Raw genomic sequence first — 17,570 nt, 5'->3', positions numbered from 1 at the left:
TCAGAGGCTGGGGGGAGGCAGATCAGAGGCTGGGGGGAGGCAGATCAGAGGCTGGGGGGAGGCAGATCAGAGGCTGGGGGGAGGCAGATCAGAGGCTGGGGGGAGGCAGATCAGAGGCTGGGGGGAGGCAGATCAGAGGCTGGGGGGAGGCAGATCAGAGGCTGGGGGGGGCAGATCAGAGGCTGGGGGGAGGCAGATCAGAGGCTGGGGGAGGCAGATCAGAGGCTGGGGGGAGGCAGATCAGAGGCTGGGGGGAGGCAGATCAGAGGCTGGGGGGAGGCAGATCAGAGGCTGGGGGGAGGCAGATCAGAGGCTGGGGGGAGGCAGATCGAGGCTGGGGGGGGCAGATCAGAGGCTGGGGGGAGGCAGATCAGAGGCTGGGGGGAGGCAGATCAGAGGCTGGGGGGAGGCAGATCAGAGGCTGGGGGGAGGCAGATCAGAGGCTGGGGGGAGGCAGATCAGAGGCTGGGGGGAGGCAGATCAGAGGCTGGGGAGAGGGGGGGAGGCAGATCAGAGGCTGGGGAGAGGGGGGGAGGCAGATCAGAGGCTGGGGAGAGGGGGGGAGGCAGATCAGAGGCTGGGGAGAGGGGGGAGGCAGATCAGAGGCTGGGGGGGAGGCAGATGGAGAGAGAGTCGTTAATGGAGGCTGCAAGCACCACCTTGGCATGTATAAAGTTATTGGTTTAGAGAGGGGTTAATGAAGGCACCTCCAAGGTGCTTTCATTAACCTCTTCAAACCAATAACTTTATACATGCCTAATGCCAAGGTGCTTCCATTAACCCCTCCAAACCCAATGGGCATGTATAAAGTTATTGGTTTGAAGGGGTTAATGGAAGCACCTTGGCATTAGGCATGTATAAAGTTATTAACCCCTTCAAACCAATAACTTTATACATACCTAATTACGTACGTTATTTTAAGTAGCTTTTTCTTATTAGAGTACTCGATGAATCGAGAAATCTAATCGATAGAATACTCTATTACAAAAATATTTGTTTACTGCAGCCCTAATCCCATCACTCTCCTTCATGGTCAAATAGCCCTTACACAGCCTGGAGGTGTGTTTGGGGTCATTGTCCTGTTGAAAAATAAATGATGGTCCAACTAAATGCAAACCGGATGGAATAGCATGCTGCTGCAAGATGCTGTGGTAGCCATGCTGGTTCAGTATGCCCACACCATCACACCTCCTCCTCCATGCTTCACGGTGGGAACCAGGCATGTAGAGTCCACCCGTTCACCTTTTCTGCGTTGCACAAAGACGCGGTGGTTGGAACCAAAGATCTCAAATTTGGACTCATCAGACCAAAGCACAGATTTCCACTGGTCTAATGTCCATTCCCTGTGTTCTTTAGCCCAAACATGTCTCTTCTGCTTGTTGCCTGTCCTTAGCAGTGGTTTCCTAGCAGATATTCTACCGTGAAGGCCTGATTCACACAGTCTCTTAACAGTTGTTCTAGAGATGTGTCTGCTGCTAGAACTCTGTGTGGCATTGACCTGGTCTCTAATCTGAGCTGCTGTTAACCTGCGATTTCTGAGGCTGGTGACTCGGATGAACTTATCCTCCGCAGCAGAGGTGACTCTTGGTCTTCCTTTCCTGGGGCGGTCCGCATGTGAGCCAGTTTCTTTGTAGCGCTTGATGGTTTTTGTGACTGCACTTGGGAACACTTTTTCAAAGTTTTCCCAATTTTTCGGACTGACTGACCTTCATTTCTTAAAGTAATGATGGCCACTCGTTTTTCTTTACTTAGCTGCTTTTTTCTTGCCATAATACAAATTCTAACAGTTTATTCAGTAGGACTATCAGCTGTGTATCCACCTGACTTCTCCACATCGCAACTGATGGTCCCAACCCCATTTATAAGGCAAGGAATCCCACTTATTAAACCTAACAGGGCACACCTGTGAAGTGAAAGACATTTCAGGTGACTACCTCTTGAAGCTCATCTAGAGAATGCCAAGAGTGTGCAAAGCAGTAATCAAAGCAAAAGGTGTCTACTTTGAAGAACCTAGAATATGACATATTTTCAGTTGTTTCACACTTTTTTGTTATGTATATAATTCCACATGTGTTAATTCATAGTTTTGATGCCTTCAGTGTGAATCTACAATTTTCATAGTCATGAAAATAAAGAAAACTCCTTGAATGAGAAGGTGTGTCCAAACTTTTGGTCTGTACTGTATATATATAGATAGCTGTCAGTCACTGATAGCTGTATATGGGGGGGGGGGTGTTATCAGTGACCACATTCTCTGTGTAAATGTGCATACATAGATAGCTGTCAGTCACTGATAGTTGTACACAGGGAGGTGTGGATTTAAGTGAATAAATTGCAATTTATACTGAACCTATTTCCATCAAACTATATATCAGTCTGCTCATCTTTGCCTGCTCTGTGTCGTGCTGCCTGCAGATTGCACTCGATTTTGTGGCGACTGGTTCTCTTTTAAGGCCCTACATGCAACTGTATGCCATATCTGTGTGTATATCTCCTGTTGACTTTTAGGAAATGTAGTCATTTGGCATGCATCAGGTCTATAGAAGTTTATTTATACCTTTAGCACGTATGTCATCAGTGGTGTGAATAGAGCCTACGGGGACGTAGTGTTTGCTGATGGGTAGCAATTATGAATATTTTTGAAATACATATGAGATTTCTGCCAGAGAAATACAGGTTGGATTGTAAATCTGCCATGTGAACATAAACTTATGGTTTTACCCACAACATTGAGAAACAAGAAAATACTTTTCCTCTAACACCTCAACGTTGAAACTGTTGATGAAACTATTGTTCCCTAGAATTTCAAGAACAGTATATGACAGTATGAGCAATTAACAACTTAAAGGGTTTGTATAAGTTTAGAAAAAGGGCTACTTTTTAATCCAGAAGCAGAAATCTGTCTTGTCCTGGCACTAAGCTGCAATATTAATAATAGCCAATTATCTAGAATGGTGCAGTTACAGAAAAATAAATCCTAGTCCATTTTTTTCCTAATATATTTCATATAGCCTCTTTAACTAAATCAAGTGATGGCATATTATTAGTATACCGTCGTTTGCTAATCATTGGGGGTCCCACTGTCCCACAGCATATTCACTTGAGTGGCTATGAGTGCTGATGTTCAGGAGATGCTAAAGAGGACCACTGTCCCTTTGTTCTCCAGATCAGCAGGGATCCCATAGGTTTGACCCCCACCAGTCATAATGTTATGGCATAGTTAAATTTTATCTCATATTATTTTTTTATAGAATGATGTCCTCATGTGGCTATTTTTTCTGTACTCAGCAAAATGGAGGTATATTTGTACTAACGCTGATATGAAAGGAACAAATCCTCTATCGCTTTATCTCTCTTTTTTTGCAGATCAGAAACTGTTGTTGAGAGGATGCTTTCAAACTGGATGTCTATTTGTTTGTATCAGTACCTAAAGGTAGGTAATGGATCTGGAGGCATTGCACAGTGCGGTCAGTTTGAGAACACGCTGCTCCTTAGTGTTTTGTTATATTGCTTACCCGTGCCAGTTTAGAGGCAATATTAAAGACTTGGCTTCCATTTCCGCTATAATAGAGCAGCCGCTGCTCATCCATGAACAAAGAATAGTTTCCACTGGGGATAGGGATTTAAGATGTTAACCATGCCATTAAAAGCTATTCCTAGATCGGTTTAGCAGACATGTTTTCCGTTGTATTTCACATGCAGGACACAGCTGGTGAGCATCTATACAAACTCTTCAAGGCAATCAAACACCAAGTGGAGAAGGGCCCTGTGGATGCTGTGCAAATTAAAGCCAAATACACCCTGAATGATACTGGATTACTGGGGGATGATGTCGAATACACACAGTTGGTAAGTGGCCTGTTTTGGAAATGAATAGATACAGTTGCACAGACTGCACACTGGGCTTGTAATGTTGACCAAAGCAATCATTGTGAATTACATCCCAAGGGAGAATTAGATCTCGCGTCTTGTAGAATCACTTTTGATGGAGGAAAGTGTAGTGCTAGAAATTTGGATGAAAACTTCTGTTAAAGAGTGAAGTAACACTTTAACACTAAGAACACTAAATGTATATGCCCCCACTAAACAAATACATATTTCTAGCTGCTACTGTGTTACTATCATAAACCTGAGAAGAATATATAGTTCTCCTGTATGTGACATTCTCCTCACTAACCACAATCTGGCGGCCTATCCTCCGCTCTGTCTATAACTGGACATCTGAAATTCTTAGTACTACCCTTTATTAGGCTCCTGTCACCTGCCAGGAGAACTGGGAAAAGCAGGAAATTAACACTTGTGATTTCTACAAGATTTCTCCAAGAGTCTTTGCTTCTGTTTGAAATGGACAGCCATTATGGGCCGTTTATTTCCTGGTTCCCTTTATCAATGTAATGTTTGGTTGTACTGGTTTAATATTGCTTTACACCCCATCCTGGAATACCCGTGGAAAAATCCATACTCTCTTGTCCTTCACTGCTCTTTTCCAGCTCCCCGCCTCTCACAAACACATCTATATTTTTTTTAATGGACACAGGAAAAAAATTGCCCATTTTTACCGACTGTCCGGAAATATCTGGATGGTTGGCAACCCTGCTAGTCTCTTCACTGGTCTTCCTGTCCCCATCTGTCAACTTCCACACAGATGGGATGATATGCACCAGTGCATACCATAACACTAGACTAAATTCATATAACTTAAAGATTGAAGATTATCTTTCTCTAAACCATACATGCTACATTTGATAACATCTTTCTTATCTGCACAGTTTCTTTCAACAAAACTTTTTTGCATTAGTTCATGTGCAGATTTGGTTCTGTGTCTGATATGACGGTAATAATTGTCTATAGCAGACAGTTGGGCATCTGCTAGTAGTAGACCTTAATATCCCTTCTGTTTTTCCTCTTATAAAACTATGAATCCGAACAGAATCTTTTGTAAACTTCAATTCGATTACATCATGATTAACCAGTGGTATTGAACTTATTACAGTGTAAGGCTACTTGTTACACTAGCGTTTATATTTTACGGTCTTGACATCTGTCTTAGGGTCTCAATACTGGATAAAAAAAGCTTCCGTTTTGTCCCCATTCATTGTCAATGAGGATAAAACGTAACTGAACAGAATGCTCCAAAATGCATTCCATTCCGTTTGGTTGCGTTACCATATCGGAGAGCAAACTGCAGAATGCTGCGGTTTTCTTTCAGTCATGGGATGAGGAGCAAATGCAAGTCAATGAGGACAGATCCGTTTAACTAGACACTATCTGACACAATAGAAAACGGATCAGTCTTCCATTGACTTTCAATGGAGTTAATGACGGAGCCGTCTTGGCTATGTTAAAGATAATACAACCGGATCCGTTCATAACGGATGCAGATTGTTGTGTTATCAGAAACTGAAGCGTTTTTGCTGAGCCCTGCCGGATCCAGTAAAAACGCTACTGTGAAAGTAGCCTTAGAATGTAATTGTGCAAGAAGATAAAAATATTCGTATTAATAATAATTTTCTTTGCAGACTGTTAATGTCATTGTCCAAGATGAAGGTTTGGAGCCTGTCCCAGTTAAAGTATTAAACTGTGATACAATTGCCCAGGTCAAGGAAAAAATAGTTGATCAGGTTTACAAAAACCTTCCATATTCACATAGACCAAAAGCCGACAGTTTGGCATTAGGTGAGTGCATGTTAGTTGGTGAGCTATCTGGCCACACTGTATAATTGGCATTTTTAATTTTTTATGTCATCTATTTACACATGTTGAAGTTAATGGAGCTTGTGATCATCCTGAATGACCTGTCCTTCGTGTTTTGTTTTAGAGCAAGATTAGCTAGTTGTTTCATACATCAGCAGAAACCAGGTCAATGAAGCACACGCATCTTATTACGCATAGTCACACTTTTATGAGATCATACGAGTGTATTACTGTAGTGCAGCGGCGGCATGAAGCACACGGCGTCATAGCAACCAGTGATGCCATGCGCTCTTGCTGTCAGCAGGAATCCAGCCAAGCATACCACAGACCGCTCACGGCCGCGGAACACGGCCGTGTGCATTCCGCTTTATTTAATTTAAAGGGAGTCCGTCAGCAGTCTTGACAATGCAAAACTGCTGACAGTACTGCGTAGCGGCTGGGGAGAGCAAGTCAAACATACCTTTTGTGGAGCTTTCTCATCAGGAGTAATGTGCATATGAACTTTTATTCTGCCAGATACTACTACTGTAAGTGCCCTGGAGGCTTGACTGTGAGGAACTCTGTTTTGTGCTGCATCACAGCCCCTAATGGCTGTAGCGTCCAACTAAGAGACCAGTACAGAGGTCACGCAGAGTGGAGGGGCTGTGGAGCAGCTAAGTGCAGAGAGCACGTCACAGTGAAGCATCACCTGCCGGGCACTTGCAGGCACAGAACCTGGCAGAATAAGGCTACTTTCACATATGCGCTTATGCTGTACGGTTTTTAGATCCAGCAGTAGATGTCAAAACGCATCAGTTTGAATAATACAACTGGCTGCATCCTTTCAGAATTGAGCTGGTTGTATTATATTGAAAATAAAGAATACAGATCCGGCACTAAAACCATTTGTGCCGAGCATGGGAACACAACAAACCAGAACGGAATACATTCTGATGCACTCCTTTCCAGATTGTTCAGCTTTGTCCCCATTGGCAATGAATGGGGACAAAGCTGAATCATTGAGCTGTGGTTTTGAGACCCTGTGCCAGATCTCAAAACCGGACAGCACAACGCAAGTGTGAAAGTAGCTTTCATATTCACATTACTCCTGATGAGAAAGCGCCACAAAAAATATTTGTCCTGCTCTCCCCCAGCCCCTACCTAGTGCTGCCACCAGTTTAGCATGGTCAAAACTGCTGACAGACTGGATGATAAATGTATCATCACTGGAGTTCTGATTGCTGAGACCCCCCTTATTTAGGTGATGTTTATGGGTTAGGATAAAATCTTTAAAAATGTTGTATGACAAAAAAGAAAAAATAGGGTCAGGGAAATGTAAAAAAAAAAAAAAAGGTTAGTCACTTATTAAATGCTGCTCAGTTTCAGGGCCAATGCTCTGTCCCCACTTCTTCCAATCTCCATCAGACCACAATTGTAACATAGCGTCTTTGAACTTGTGCATTTCTGTAGCCATTTACTGGCCTCAGCAGTGATGTGTCCCCTGGGTACTCGCATCATAACTGTAATAACAGCTTACATTATTGCTTTTTTTTTTGTTGTCTGGGAACAGTGGGAAATAAAAAAAACTGTAGCCAATCAATGCTAGAGCATCACATTAAACGGGTTTTCCAAGAATTTCTTTTACTGATCCGTGGGGGTTTGACACCCGAGACCCCCGCCGATCATCTGTTTAAGAAGGCATCAGGTCTTCTGTCAACGCCACGACTTTCTCCATGCTTATCAAGCACAACGCCGTAAATTATATAACTGCTTTGCTTGGTATAATGCTCAGCCTTATTCACTTGAATGAGGGCTAGCTGTTATTAGGCCACGTGACACATGAACATGTTGTCACTCAGCCTAGGAAGAGGAGAGAGAATGCCCCTGCACTCACAGGAGTGCTGCTGCCTTCTCAAACAGCTGATCAGCAGAGGTCCTGGGTGTCAGATCCCCACCAATCAGATACTGATGACCTATGCAGAGGATAGGATATCGGTATAAAAATCTCAGAAAAGCCCTTTAAAGTAATGGCCCCTTTACACTGTCCGAACATCAGGCAGATCATTGCTAACAAGTGTTCATTGGAACACTCGTTTGAGATAATCGGTGTTTAAAGGTGCCGCTGATTACTCAAACTAGCAGAACGCTTGTTCATTGGGTATTCAGATCATTCATGCGGTCACCCAAATCTTTGTTTGCCGGCAGCAGACTGTGCAAACAATGATTCTGTATGGGGACGAGCGATGGCTCCTCCCCATACTGTGGAGGAGATTGCTGCATCTGAGCGCAGTGGTCACCTCATTGACAAGCAGACTATTTTCAGGAAGGAACGTTATTTTGATACTAATGACCTATCCTCAGGGCCAGCTGTTTGAGAAGGCAGCGCGGCACTCCTGTGAGCAACGGTGCCTTCTCTTTGCTTTTCCTAGGCCAACTGACAACACTTTGATGGAAAATAGAATTTATTCACAATCAGTTGTCAAGACGAACATTATAACGTGATGCAGCACAGGTTGGGCCACAGTACAATACCACACGTAAACATCTAGTGTATGGGTGTAATGTACGGCACAGATCCTGTACTATACGCTATGCACAGCACCATACTGACATGCTAATAAAATGAAAATATAACACATCAACCAACAAGCATTGGAGAAGTGACAGGGGAAGAGGGGAAAGGGAGGGGAGGCACGGGCCCGAAGCTAGGAGAGGCAGAGTTATAACACATTTGTGTGTCATGTGGTCTAGGAGTAGAAGTGAATGGGGCTGAGCTGCATTACCAAGCACGGTCACTATACAATGTACGGCGCTGTACTTGGAGTGCCGATGCCTTCCTAAAAAAAACTGCTGATCAGCGGCAGTCCGGGGTGTCTGACCCCACCGATCAGGTACTGATGAGCTATCCTGAGGATAGGTCTCAGTATCAAAATCTCAGAAAACTCCTTTAAGCTATCACCATAGGACAACTGTACTCACTGCAGTGTACACTGGAGGCAAACTCTTAATATAATTTTACTACAGTTGAATACATATCAGTAGTTTGATCCCTGGGGAAATAGATATGCAGGCCTAACACAACAAAGATTACAGTTTGGTCACGGCATGTATCAATACATCAGCTTTAATCTGCTTGTGCTATACACTCATTACTGTATCCTTTTTTAATTTGCGTAGTATTTTGATGCAAATAAAGATACTGTGATGTGTACTCTGATATTCTATTCAGAGGGAAATGTGTGTGTTATGATAAAGGCCTAATGTGATTACTGATCTGTGTGCTTCCCTTTTAGAATGGAGACCCGGCTCAACAGCACAAATACTGTCTGACTTGGATTTAACATCCCAGAAGGACGGCAGATGGAAGCGCGTTAATACACTGATGCATTACAATGTAAGCAAGTTTCACGATTTATTGCTGATTGTATTGGAAGTGCATAACATACAAGTTAAAAGCAGTTGACATTGTAGGGCCCTTTCTTGTATATCCTGTATGTTCCAACCAGCAGCACTTAAAAACATTGTGCTCATATTTGCAGGTTAGAGATAATGCCACGCTTATTTTATCAAGAATTGGAATTACCCAGCATCAAGAGGAAAATCACCAAGACTTCCCGGGAGAAAGTATGCTTGTTCTGTTCAGTATTTCCTTATAAAATCTTATCTGAAGCATTACCTTACTTGTACAGCAATATGTAGATAAATGTGTCTATTAGTGCATGATTTGTAAATTATTTCCTATTTTAAGAAGACACCCCCCCATATATGTATTGAAAGCCCTAGACTCAGCTTCTTTTTTTTTTTTTTGCCACAAAAAAGTGTATCGCGGCACACACAAAAAAAGTGGTCATAGGGATCTGGTATATCACAAGCCTCTCTCCCAAAAAAGAGAAGGCGGTTCAACATATTCACCAACATTCCAAGCTTGAAGACCCTGCTTCACTGAACACTGAAGCTTAGGAAGAACTCGTATGTGCTCTGGCATTTGCATAGGTTGCCAAAGCTGATCGTTTAGATTGGACCACTGCTCGCCCCCTTTAGGCCTTTAGAAGTTAAAACAATAGGGGAATTACACCCTGAAGACTCCTATGACCAACAATATGCATTGTTGTTTTCTCCTTATACGTAGGACATGCACTACTAGAAGATGAAAACAAAGTATGGCATCTTGTACGTCCAGCCGATGAAGTCGATGAAGGTAAATCCAAAAGAGGAAGTATGAAGGGGAAAGATCAGACAAAGGCCATAACTGAAATCTATCTGACAAGGCTTCTGTCTGTCAAGGTAAAGTTGCATTACGTGCTGTTTTTTTCTGTACTAGCGTAGCTTAGTGTGTGATGACCAGTAGCCAATCATATGTATTTATTTCATCTAGGGTACGCTCCAGCAATTTGTAGATAACTTCTTTCATAGTGTCCTTAATTCAAATCAAGTGGTACCTCCAGCTGTGAAATTTTTTTTTGACTTTTTGGATGAGCAAGCAGAGAAATATGATATCAAAGATGAAGATACAGTTCACATTTGGAAAACAAACAGGTATGTTTATTCACGATCACAGTCAATGGGGGGAGATTGATCAAAACAGGTGCTTTCTGCACTGCCAGAGAATGCGCTACATTTATGATGAGGTGCATGCCTCGTTAAAAATTAGGTGCATCCTCCGGGCAGTCAGTGCACCTAAATAGAAATCTACCAAAGCTGCTGTCTATTTCTGGCTTCATTTGCACCAGAAAACCGGCGTAAATTAAGATAAATTTGTCTCCGCTGTTGACCGTACTCTTTTTCACCCTTGCCATTCCCCCTTTTGGAAAAGTGGTGAGGGGGATGTAAAAAGAGGCATTTGCAACTTTTTATTTAATTTTTTCTAAAGGTCACAAACGCACAGCTTGCGACTTTTTGAAGCCACTTTTCTGGCCCTATGTTTTTATTTTAATGTCATATAGCTTATACTTCAAGAATACAGTACTGATTTACAATTAAATAAAAGGGTTAAATGGCATCTGTTTCCCAAGCAATCAGTGTCTTTTATACAGGGACAGATTTTAGCTTGGGCAAAAGCGACAAATGCCCTTATGTCAACATCTGTTTTGACATCGCCACAGCCAATCACTGACCATTTGTCATGACACCGCCGGTGAGCTGGACACCGCCATAACCAGTGATTGGCTGTGGCAATACCAAACTGGATGTTGATATTGATAGAGCCCAGCGAAGTATCGCAGGCCTGGAGGAGGAGTGGGGAGACTACACCGGGAAGCAGCAAAATCATCTTCCCCTTGCCGGCCTGGCAGAATGAGGGTGTGTGCCAAAAAAATAAATAAAAACATTCTTGCACAACAATATTAAATGCAATATACTGTCACATATTATATGATAGAAATGGAAGACCCTTTGGGTGATATTACCAAATACTCTAGGGAATGGCTAATGATAGAATTCTTACTTTCAGTTTATCGCTGCGGTTTTGGGTTAACATCCTGAAGAACCCTCATTTCATCTTTGATGTTCATGTACATCAAGTCGTGGATGCTTCCTTGTCAGTCATTGCACAGACTTTTATGGATGCTTGCAGCAGAACGGAGCACAAACTGAGCAGAGTAAGTGAACCGACTCATTGATGTCTGTTATCTGCATCCAATTCCCAGTTTGTGAGAATCAACAAGGATATGTCATGTTTGGTGTGCATGCAAGTAGAATCGCTGTTCTGTTAGGGAAAACTGAAGCGTTTTATTATGTCAATGACAGGACCACGGAGTGAGTACATGCTCTAGATGACAGCTTGTCTAAGCAGAGACATTCCATTCCTAAGATTGCTTTTCTTGTTACACACTCAGCATATCTGGTATATGTAATCATCAATGGATACATTGTGGGTTGATACATACAACTATAAAGCTGCATTTGTATCACCAAAAACGTAGAACATAAGAAGTAACATAAGGTCTTTGTTAATTGTTAGCACCCCATTATTTAATGTAGGCAAGTTGTTTTAAAATGGTTTTTAGGGATCAAGAAAAAATGGGCCAATGGTGACAAATTGTATAAAAGTTGCAGAACAGATATTTAGTCTCCTAATGCTACTGTTAAATTAAATGTAGCCCTGGCAATTTCAGGTAATCTTCACAACAGTAAGGCTAGGTATGATATATGGAGTGAGCGGTGTGTGATAGACAACATAGTTTTATACTTTGATTTTCGTGTCTGCAGGAATCCCCCAGCAACAAATTGCTCTATGCCAAGGAGATCTCAACATACAAGAAAATGGTGGAAGAGTAAGTCCTTATATTTTATTCCTTCTTGTAAATTCTAGCACACATCACTGAAAACCTAAAAATTACATTTGGACCGGGGTGGGCAAACTGACTGCTCAAGCATTTGGGCATTGCCTAATGGCCTGAGCACTAGGAGGGCCACATCCAAACGGCACCATACATAGTTTTAGAGGTCTGAGTTCTGTTCAGTATGATTTGTGTTCTATAAGGTGTGTCATTTTCAAGGAAACATTTTATTTTCTTAAATTTTCAGCTATTACAAAGGAATCCGTCAGATGGTACAAGTTAGTGACCAGGACATGAATACACATTTAGCAGAAATTTCAAGGGTATGTTTATTTCTTAATGCATTTGAGAAAGCCGCTTATATTTTAAAGGCATCATGTATAGCGTGTGTTGTGTTCGAATGTACTAAATGCAGTCATGGTAGCAGAAGTATTATAGGCGGATGGTTTCATCTGGACAAGGACCTATTTAAATGGAAAGATCTGGTCTCTGAAACCATTACTATTAGCAGCAATTACAGGAAGCTGCCAACATGTGCAGCACTAATGCAGTATTGCATGGCGCTGCCCATTTACCTAGTCTGCAGCAGCTCCTATATCCTGTATTGGGCCAGCATATAAAACGTAACACAATAGGTCACTGCACTATGTCACAGGACATCAGAGAATGCTTTCCTTGAGATATTCTATTACTACATTATAGCATATTAGCCCTAGAGCTTCAAAAGGACCGTCACCATGAAAATGCAGGGCAGTCGGAGAGCAGCATATTATAGAGTAGGAGAAGCTGAGCAGATTGAATATATAGTTCTATGGGTAAAAAATTCAGCTAAACTTATACTATAATTATACTAATTTATACATGTATATCTCTTATTTTCTGAGCTCAGTAGTATGTTGGTGATGTTATCGGTGACTTACAGCTATCTGTGTATACACCCTTATAGAGGGAAGACTGATAAGTCCGTATACATGACTACTGAGCTCAGAGAGAGCAAAAATATTAATAAAGAGCTTTTGTGGAATAATTTCCCAAAAAACTGTATAACAATCCACTCAGCTCCACCTGCTCTATAATATGCCGTCTGCAGATTGCATTTCATGTTGATAGGTTGGCTAAATAAACTGTAGCATTTTAAAACTGTTTGCATTGTGTTTTGGTTTTGTTATAATAAAGCTTGAACACAGTTGTTCGGGTTTTAACCATTCGGCCCAGTCTACAAGAATACCTATTCACTATGGCCTATTAAATTAAAGGGAACCTGTCACCAGGATTTTGTGTATAGAGCTGAGGACATGGGTTGCTAGATGGCCGCTAGCACATCCGCAATACCCAGTCCCCATAGCTCTGTGTGCTTTTATTGTGGAAAAAAAACGATTTGATACATATGCAAATTAGCCTGAGAGGAGTCCTGTCCCTGACTCGTCTCACCTACAGGACTCATCTCGGGTAATTTGCATATGTATCAAATAGTTTTTTTTAACACAATAAAAGCACAGAGAGCTATGGGGACTGGGTATTGTGGATGTGCTAGCAGCCCATGTCCTCAGCTCTATACACAAAATCCCGGTGACAGGTTCCCTTTTAAGTACCTCCTGTGTTTTGCTGAAGAGTTGGGAAGTCCCAGATGTTTAAAGGAGTTTTCCAAAGCTTAATAACTGATGACTTATCCCCTGGGTGTTGGGACCCCCACGATCATCTGTTTGAGAAGGCAGCAGCGATCACAGTGGCGCCGTGGCCCCCTCTCTGCTTTTCCTAGGCTGAGAGACGACCCATTCATGTGTCACGTGACCTTGGAGTAGCTCAGCCACATTCAAGTGAATGGGGCTGAAAGCGATAACAAGGACAGCTGCTATAAAATGTACAACGCTGTGCTTGGTAAGCTGCGAGAAGGCAACAGCGCTCACAGCCTTCTCAAAACAGCCAAGTCCCAAATGTCGGACCCCCACTGATCAGATACTAATTACCTATCTAGTAGATAGGTCATCTAAAAGCCCGGCACATGCGCAGAGAGATAAAAGCGGCCGGCTGAGTGCGGAAGATGGAGACAGGATTGCGCAGTGACAAGGAGCGCACCACGCATGCGCGAGACTTGCACGATCCCAGCCTCACAGCAGGATGTCAATCAGTGAAGGGAGGACGGGTAAGGGGTGGGCTTAGCTTGACTTGAAGCAAGGAGGCCGCTGCCCTCTTGACTTCAAGCTGACTCTGAGGATGGCGAAAACGCTGATTTAAACAACCAGTGGAGGAATGAAAAACATGATTAGGAACACACTGGGGGCTACTGTAAGGTAATGATGTCTGTTTAAAATGTGTTTTGGAGGTGACAGGTTCCCTTTAAACTATAGCTAGATTTTTCAGTGAATGTACGTTGTGAATTCCCCTTGTGTACTAATAGTTTGGTCTGTCCTCCACAGTCACATACAGAGTCATTGAACACATTGGTAGCTCTACACCAGCTCTATCAGTATACAAAGAAATATTATGATGAGGTAAGTGCTGAGTGTCCTGTTTACTTTGTATGTGTTGGGCTTTCTAGTAATATATTGGATTCCGATTAAATGTTTATTCCTGCTTCATTCAAGGAATTAGTACAGGTGATTTGGATGTAAGACAGTAAAAATCTACCGTATTTTTTGCTTTATAAGACACACCTAGGTTTTAGCGGAGGAAAATTAGAAAAAATATTTTTCATCAGACCCCTAATCTCTATCAGAGCTGCAATCCTTATCAGACCCACATATTAGACCCCCAGTCTTCATAAGACCTCAAATCAAACCCTCTCTCCCAATCTATATCACACCTTAAGGCCTCTTTCACACGAGCGTGATGGATTGGCTCCGGGTGCGTTCAGTGAAACCCGCACCATTTTGCAAACAAGTTCAGTCAGTTTTGTCTGCGATTGCGTTCAGTTTTTTCCGCGTGGGTGCAATGCCTTTTGATGCGTTTTTCACGCGCGTGATAAAAAAACTGAAGGTTTACAAACAACATCTCTTAGCAACCATCAGTGAAAAACGCATCGCACCCGCACTTGCAATGTGTTTTTCACGCAGCCCCATTCACTTCTATGGGGCCAGGGCTGCATGAAAAACGCAGAATATATAACATGCTGCGATTTTCACGTAACGCAGAACTGATGCGTGAAAAAAAAACGCTCATGTACACAACCCCATTGAAATGAATGGATCAGGATTCAGTGCGGGTGCAATGCGTTCACTTCACGCATTGCTCCTGCGCAGAAAACTCGCTTGTGTGAAAGGGGCCTAAATCAGACGCACAATCTTTATCACGTGCACTATGTTGTAAACGCTATACACAGTCAGGGCACAGTGCAGCGCGGGGGGGTTCTCCCTGTGCCTCCTGCATACTTATGAGCGCTTCCATAAAGGAACGGCTCATTAGTATTCACTTTATAAGACTCAATGGCATTTTTCCTCCACTTGTTGGGGGAAAAAAGTCTTATAAAGCGGAAAATATGGTATGTGCATGAATTAAAGAGGACATTGCAATCCTAATGAATCAAATTATTTAAGAGACAGTATGACATTACATACACAAAAGGCAAAAAATCAGCAACAAATAGACCTCACATTTTTATTTCCCCTCAGATTTTAGAAATCCTGTGCAGCCATTTCTGGGTCTCATATTATAATACAGCATTCTAGTCTCAATAGCTTCTAAAGTGTCGGTCTGATTGGCTGTTCACATTAGTGTCTTAAGTGTTGAGAAAAAGTTAATCAAGAGGGGATAGAGCAAGAAGCTTCCGACAGATTTATTATTTTTAATGACAGAAAATGGTGCTAATTTTAGGAGAAACCTACGCCTTTATAGCAGGTGCGCACCTCTTAATAATTCTGGTGCATTGTACTTGAGAATAAGACTGGCATATGAAATGTTGGCAACAGAAGCTATCCTGGATAATTCTGGGTAAGTGTGACTAACCATTGGACTCTCTGCATTGCAGATAATAAATGCTTTAGAAGAAGATCCCAGTGCACAGCGCATGCAGTTAGCAATCCGGTTACAGCAAATAGCAGCAGCATTAGAAAATAAAGTCACCGACCTTTGATTGCAATGGCGGGAGAGAAAGAAGGATGGAAACGAAGACTTTTTTTTCTTCCTAAGGAGCAGAGTGTTATATTTTTTAAATGCCCTTTTTGCCTTTTTTTTAATTAGACCTATTTGTCTTGCACAATAAGAAAAGGAGAAAGATGTTTTTACTGTAAATTATGCCTCTAATATAACCTGTGTTCAACGAGGGAAGGGACATTTTTTATAGTCAATGTAATGTTCTAGACAATGCTGACAAAAGCATTTTCGTTTTTAAATTCATTATGCAAGCATCCTAAATCTGTAACGTCATTTATAGTAAAGCAATACATATGTCAAGCAATCATTTCAACACTTTAGGACATAGTTATTCCTATGCTTCCTCCATATTTTCTGTTTCACCAACTGGACAAGTAATGTGAACAGGTGACGATATTTCCATTCTCCACAAAGTGCCATGAGGGATCATGCAATGCAGTGTATTGCTGCCCAGCTATTAATGGAGGTCTGAACGCTGCCAATAGGAAGCACAAACTGATTTTTTTTTTTTTTTAATCTTCTGAAATTTATTTTATATACATTCTAATGTGCCTTACATGTACCAGTTGATGAAAGACTGAAGATACATGATTTTGTAAAGAATATAGAAAATTTTATTTATGTCACTGATTTTTTTTTTCTGTGACCAAATGTAATTAATTGTGTGTCAATGGCGTACACGTTGACATGATTACTATGTAAAGTTTTAATATGTTTATCATGTATTAAAATGTTACCGGAATTTCACATCTCCATCTGGTAGCCAATCCAAAAAGCACCTTTTCATTGTATCTCTACAGTAGGAATGTAAACTGCTATATGTGATGTTAGACCACAGCCAGCATCTGATTGTACATTTCAGTACCCAATAAAGAGTCTTACATCCCTTTAGTATTAATGTAGCATCTGCACTAGTTGCATTGCTTGCCGTACATGAAGACAGTTGTGTCGGTGACCTGCAATGTGTCTTGGAAAAGAGTTGAGCACAACAGAGACCTGTAGAGGCCTTGTGATTGCCCATCACTTGGATCTTCTTCAGTGTACCTACATTAGTAGTGCTCCACTCTTCGGAGGGGATTACGCTTGAATCCTACAATGTAGCTCTCTCCATCTTTTTTGCCTTTGTGCAGAACTAGAATGTCACACAGGCAGGTCAGCAGAAGGAAATGGGGGGTTAATGTATAATAATGCAGATTGATGTGGCATTTATGCCTGAATGACAATGCCTAGGTCAATGTAATGGCTGTCATTACCAGTTCCTAACCTGCACTTATAATGACCATTCAAGATAACAACGAATACAGTATTTATTTTATATTCTAAAGGACAACTTAAACTTGGTTTTTACATTTAATTTTAAAGTTTATTTTCATAAAACGCCTACTTGCAATATCACCTTGTATATCTCCATGCAAAAATTGAGCTGCTAATAGAAAGAAATGTCCAGTTCCTTTAAAGTCTCCAGTTCAATAAATCCAAAAGTACTTTTAAAGTTGGTGACTTAAAAATCCCCCATGGAGGAATTGCTCA

General features: G+C 41.8%; 1 protein-coding gene across 4 annotated transcripts in view; it reads left to right on the top strand.

Annotated features, from left to right (window-relative positions):
• PLXNB2 (plexin B2) overlaps window positions 1-16,931 on the top strand; it is a 190,045-nt gene extending 173,114 nt beyond the window's left edge. For all 4 annotated transcript variants that reach the window (XM_044280256.1, XM_044280257.1, XM_044280258.1 and 1 more), the window contains 12 exons: window positions 3,367-3,433; window positions 3,703-3,849; window positions 5,520-5,676; window positions 8,967-9,067; window positions 9,213-9,297; window positions 9,803-9,957; window positions 10,049-10,209; window positions 11,123-11,270; window positions 11,881-11,945; window positions 12,199-12,274; window positions 14,369-14,443; window positions 15,916-16,931. In XM_044280256.1, the coding sequence (XP_044136191.1) occupies window positions 3,367-3,433; window positions 3,703-3,849; window positions 5,520-5,676; window positions 8,967-9,067; window positions 9,213-9,297; window positions 9,803-9,957; window positions 10,049-10,209; window positions 11,123-11,270; window positions 11,881-11,945; window positions 12,199-12,274; window positions 14,369-14,443; window positions 15,916-16,020 (1,342 nt within the window). In that variant the 3' untranslated portion in view covers window positions 16,021-16,931. The remainder of the gene's footprint in view (window positions 1-3,366; window positions 3,434-3,702; window positions 3,850-5,519; window positions 5,677-8,966; window positions 9,068-9,212; window positions 9,298-9,802; window positions 9,958-10,048; window positions 10,210-11,122; window positions 11,271-11,880; window positions 11,946-12,198; window positions 12,275-14,368; window positions 14,444-15,915) is intronic.
• Window positions 16,932-17,570: the final 639 nt, after the last annotated feature.

The sequence above is a fragment of the Bufo gargarizans genome, chromosome 2 (genome assembly GCF_014858855.1).
Source record: "Bufo gargarizans isolate SCDJY-AF-19 chromosome 2, ASM1485885v1, whole genome shotgun sequence".
Classification (NCBI taxonomy): domain Eukaryota; kingdom Metazoa; phylum Chordata; class Amphibia; order Anura; family Bufonidae; genus Bufo; species Bufo gargarizans.
Note: the sequence above shows the minus strand (reverse complement) of the source record. Positions and strands in the feature narration are given on the sequence as shown.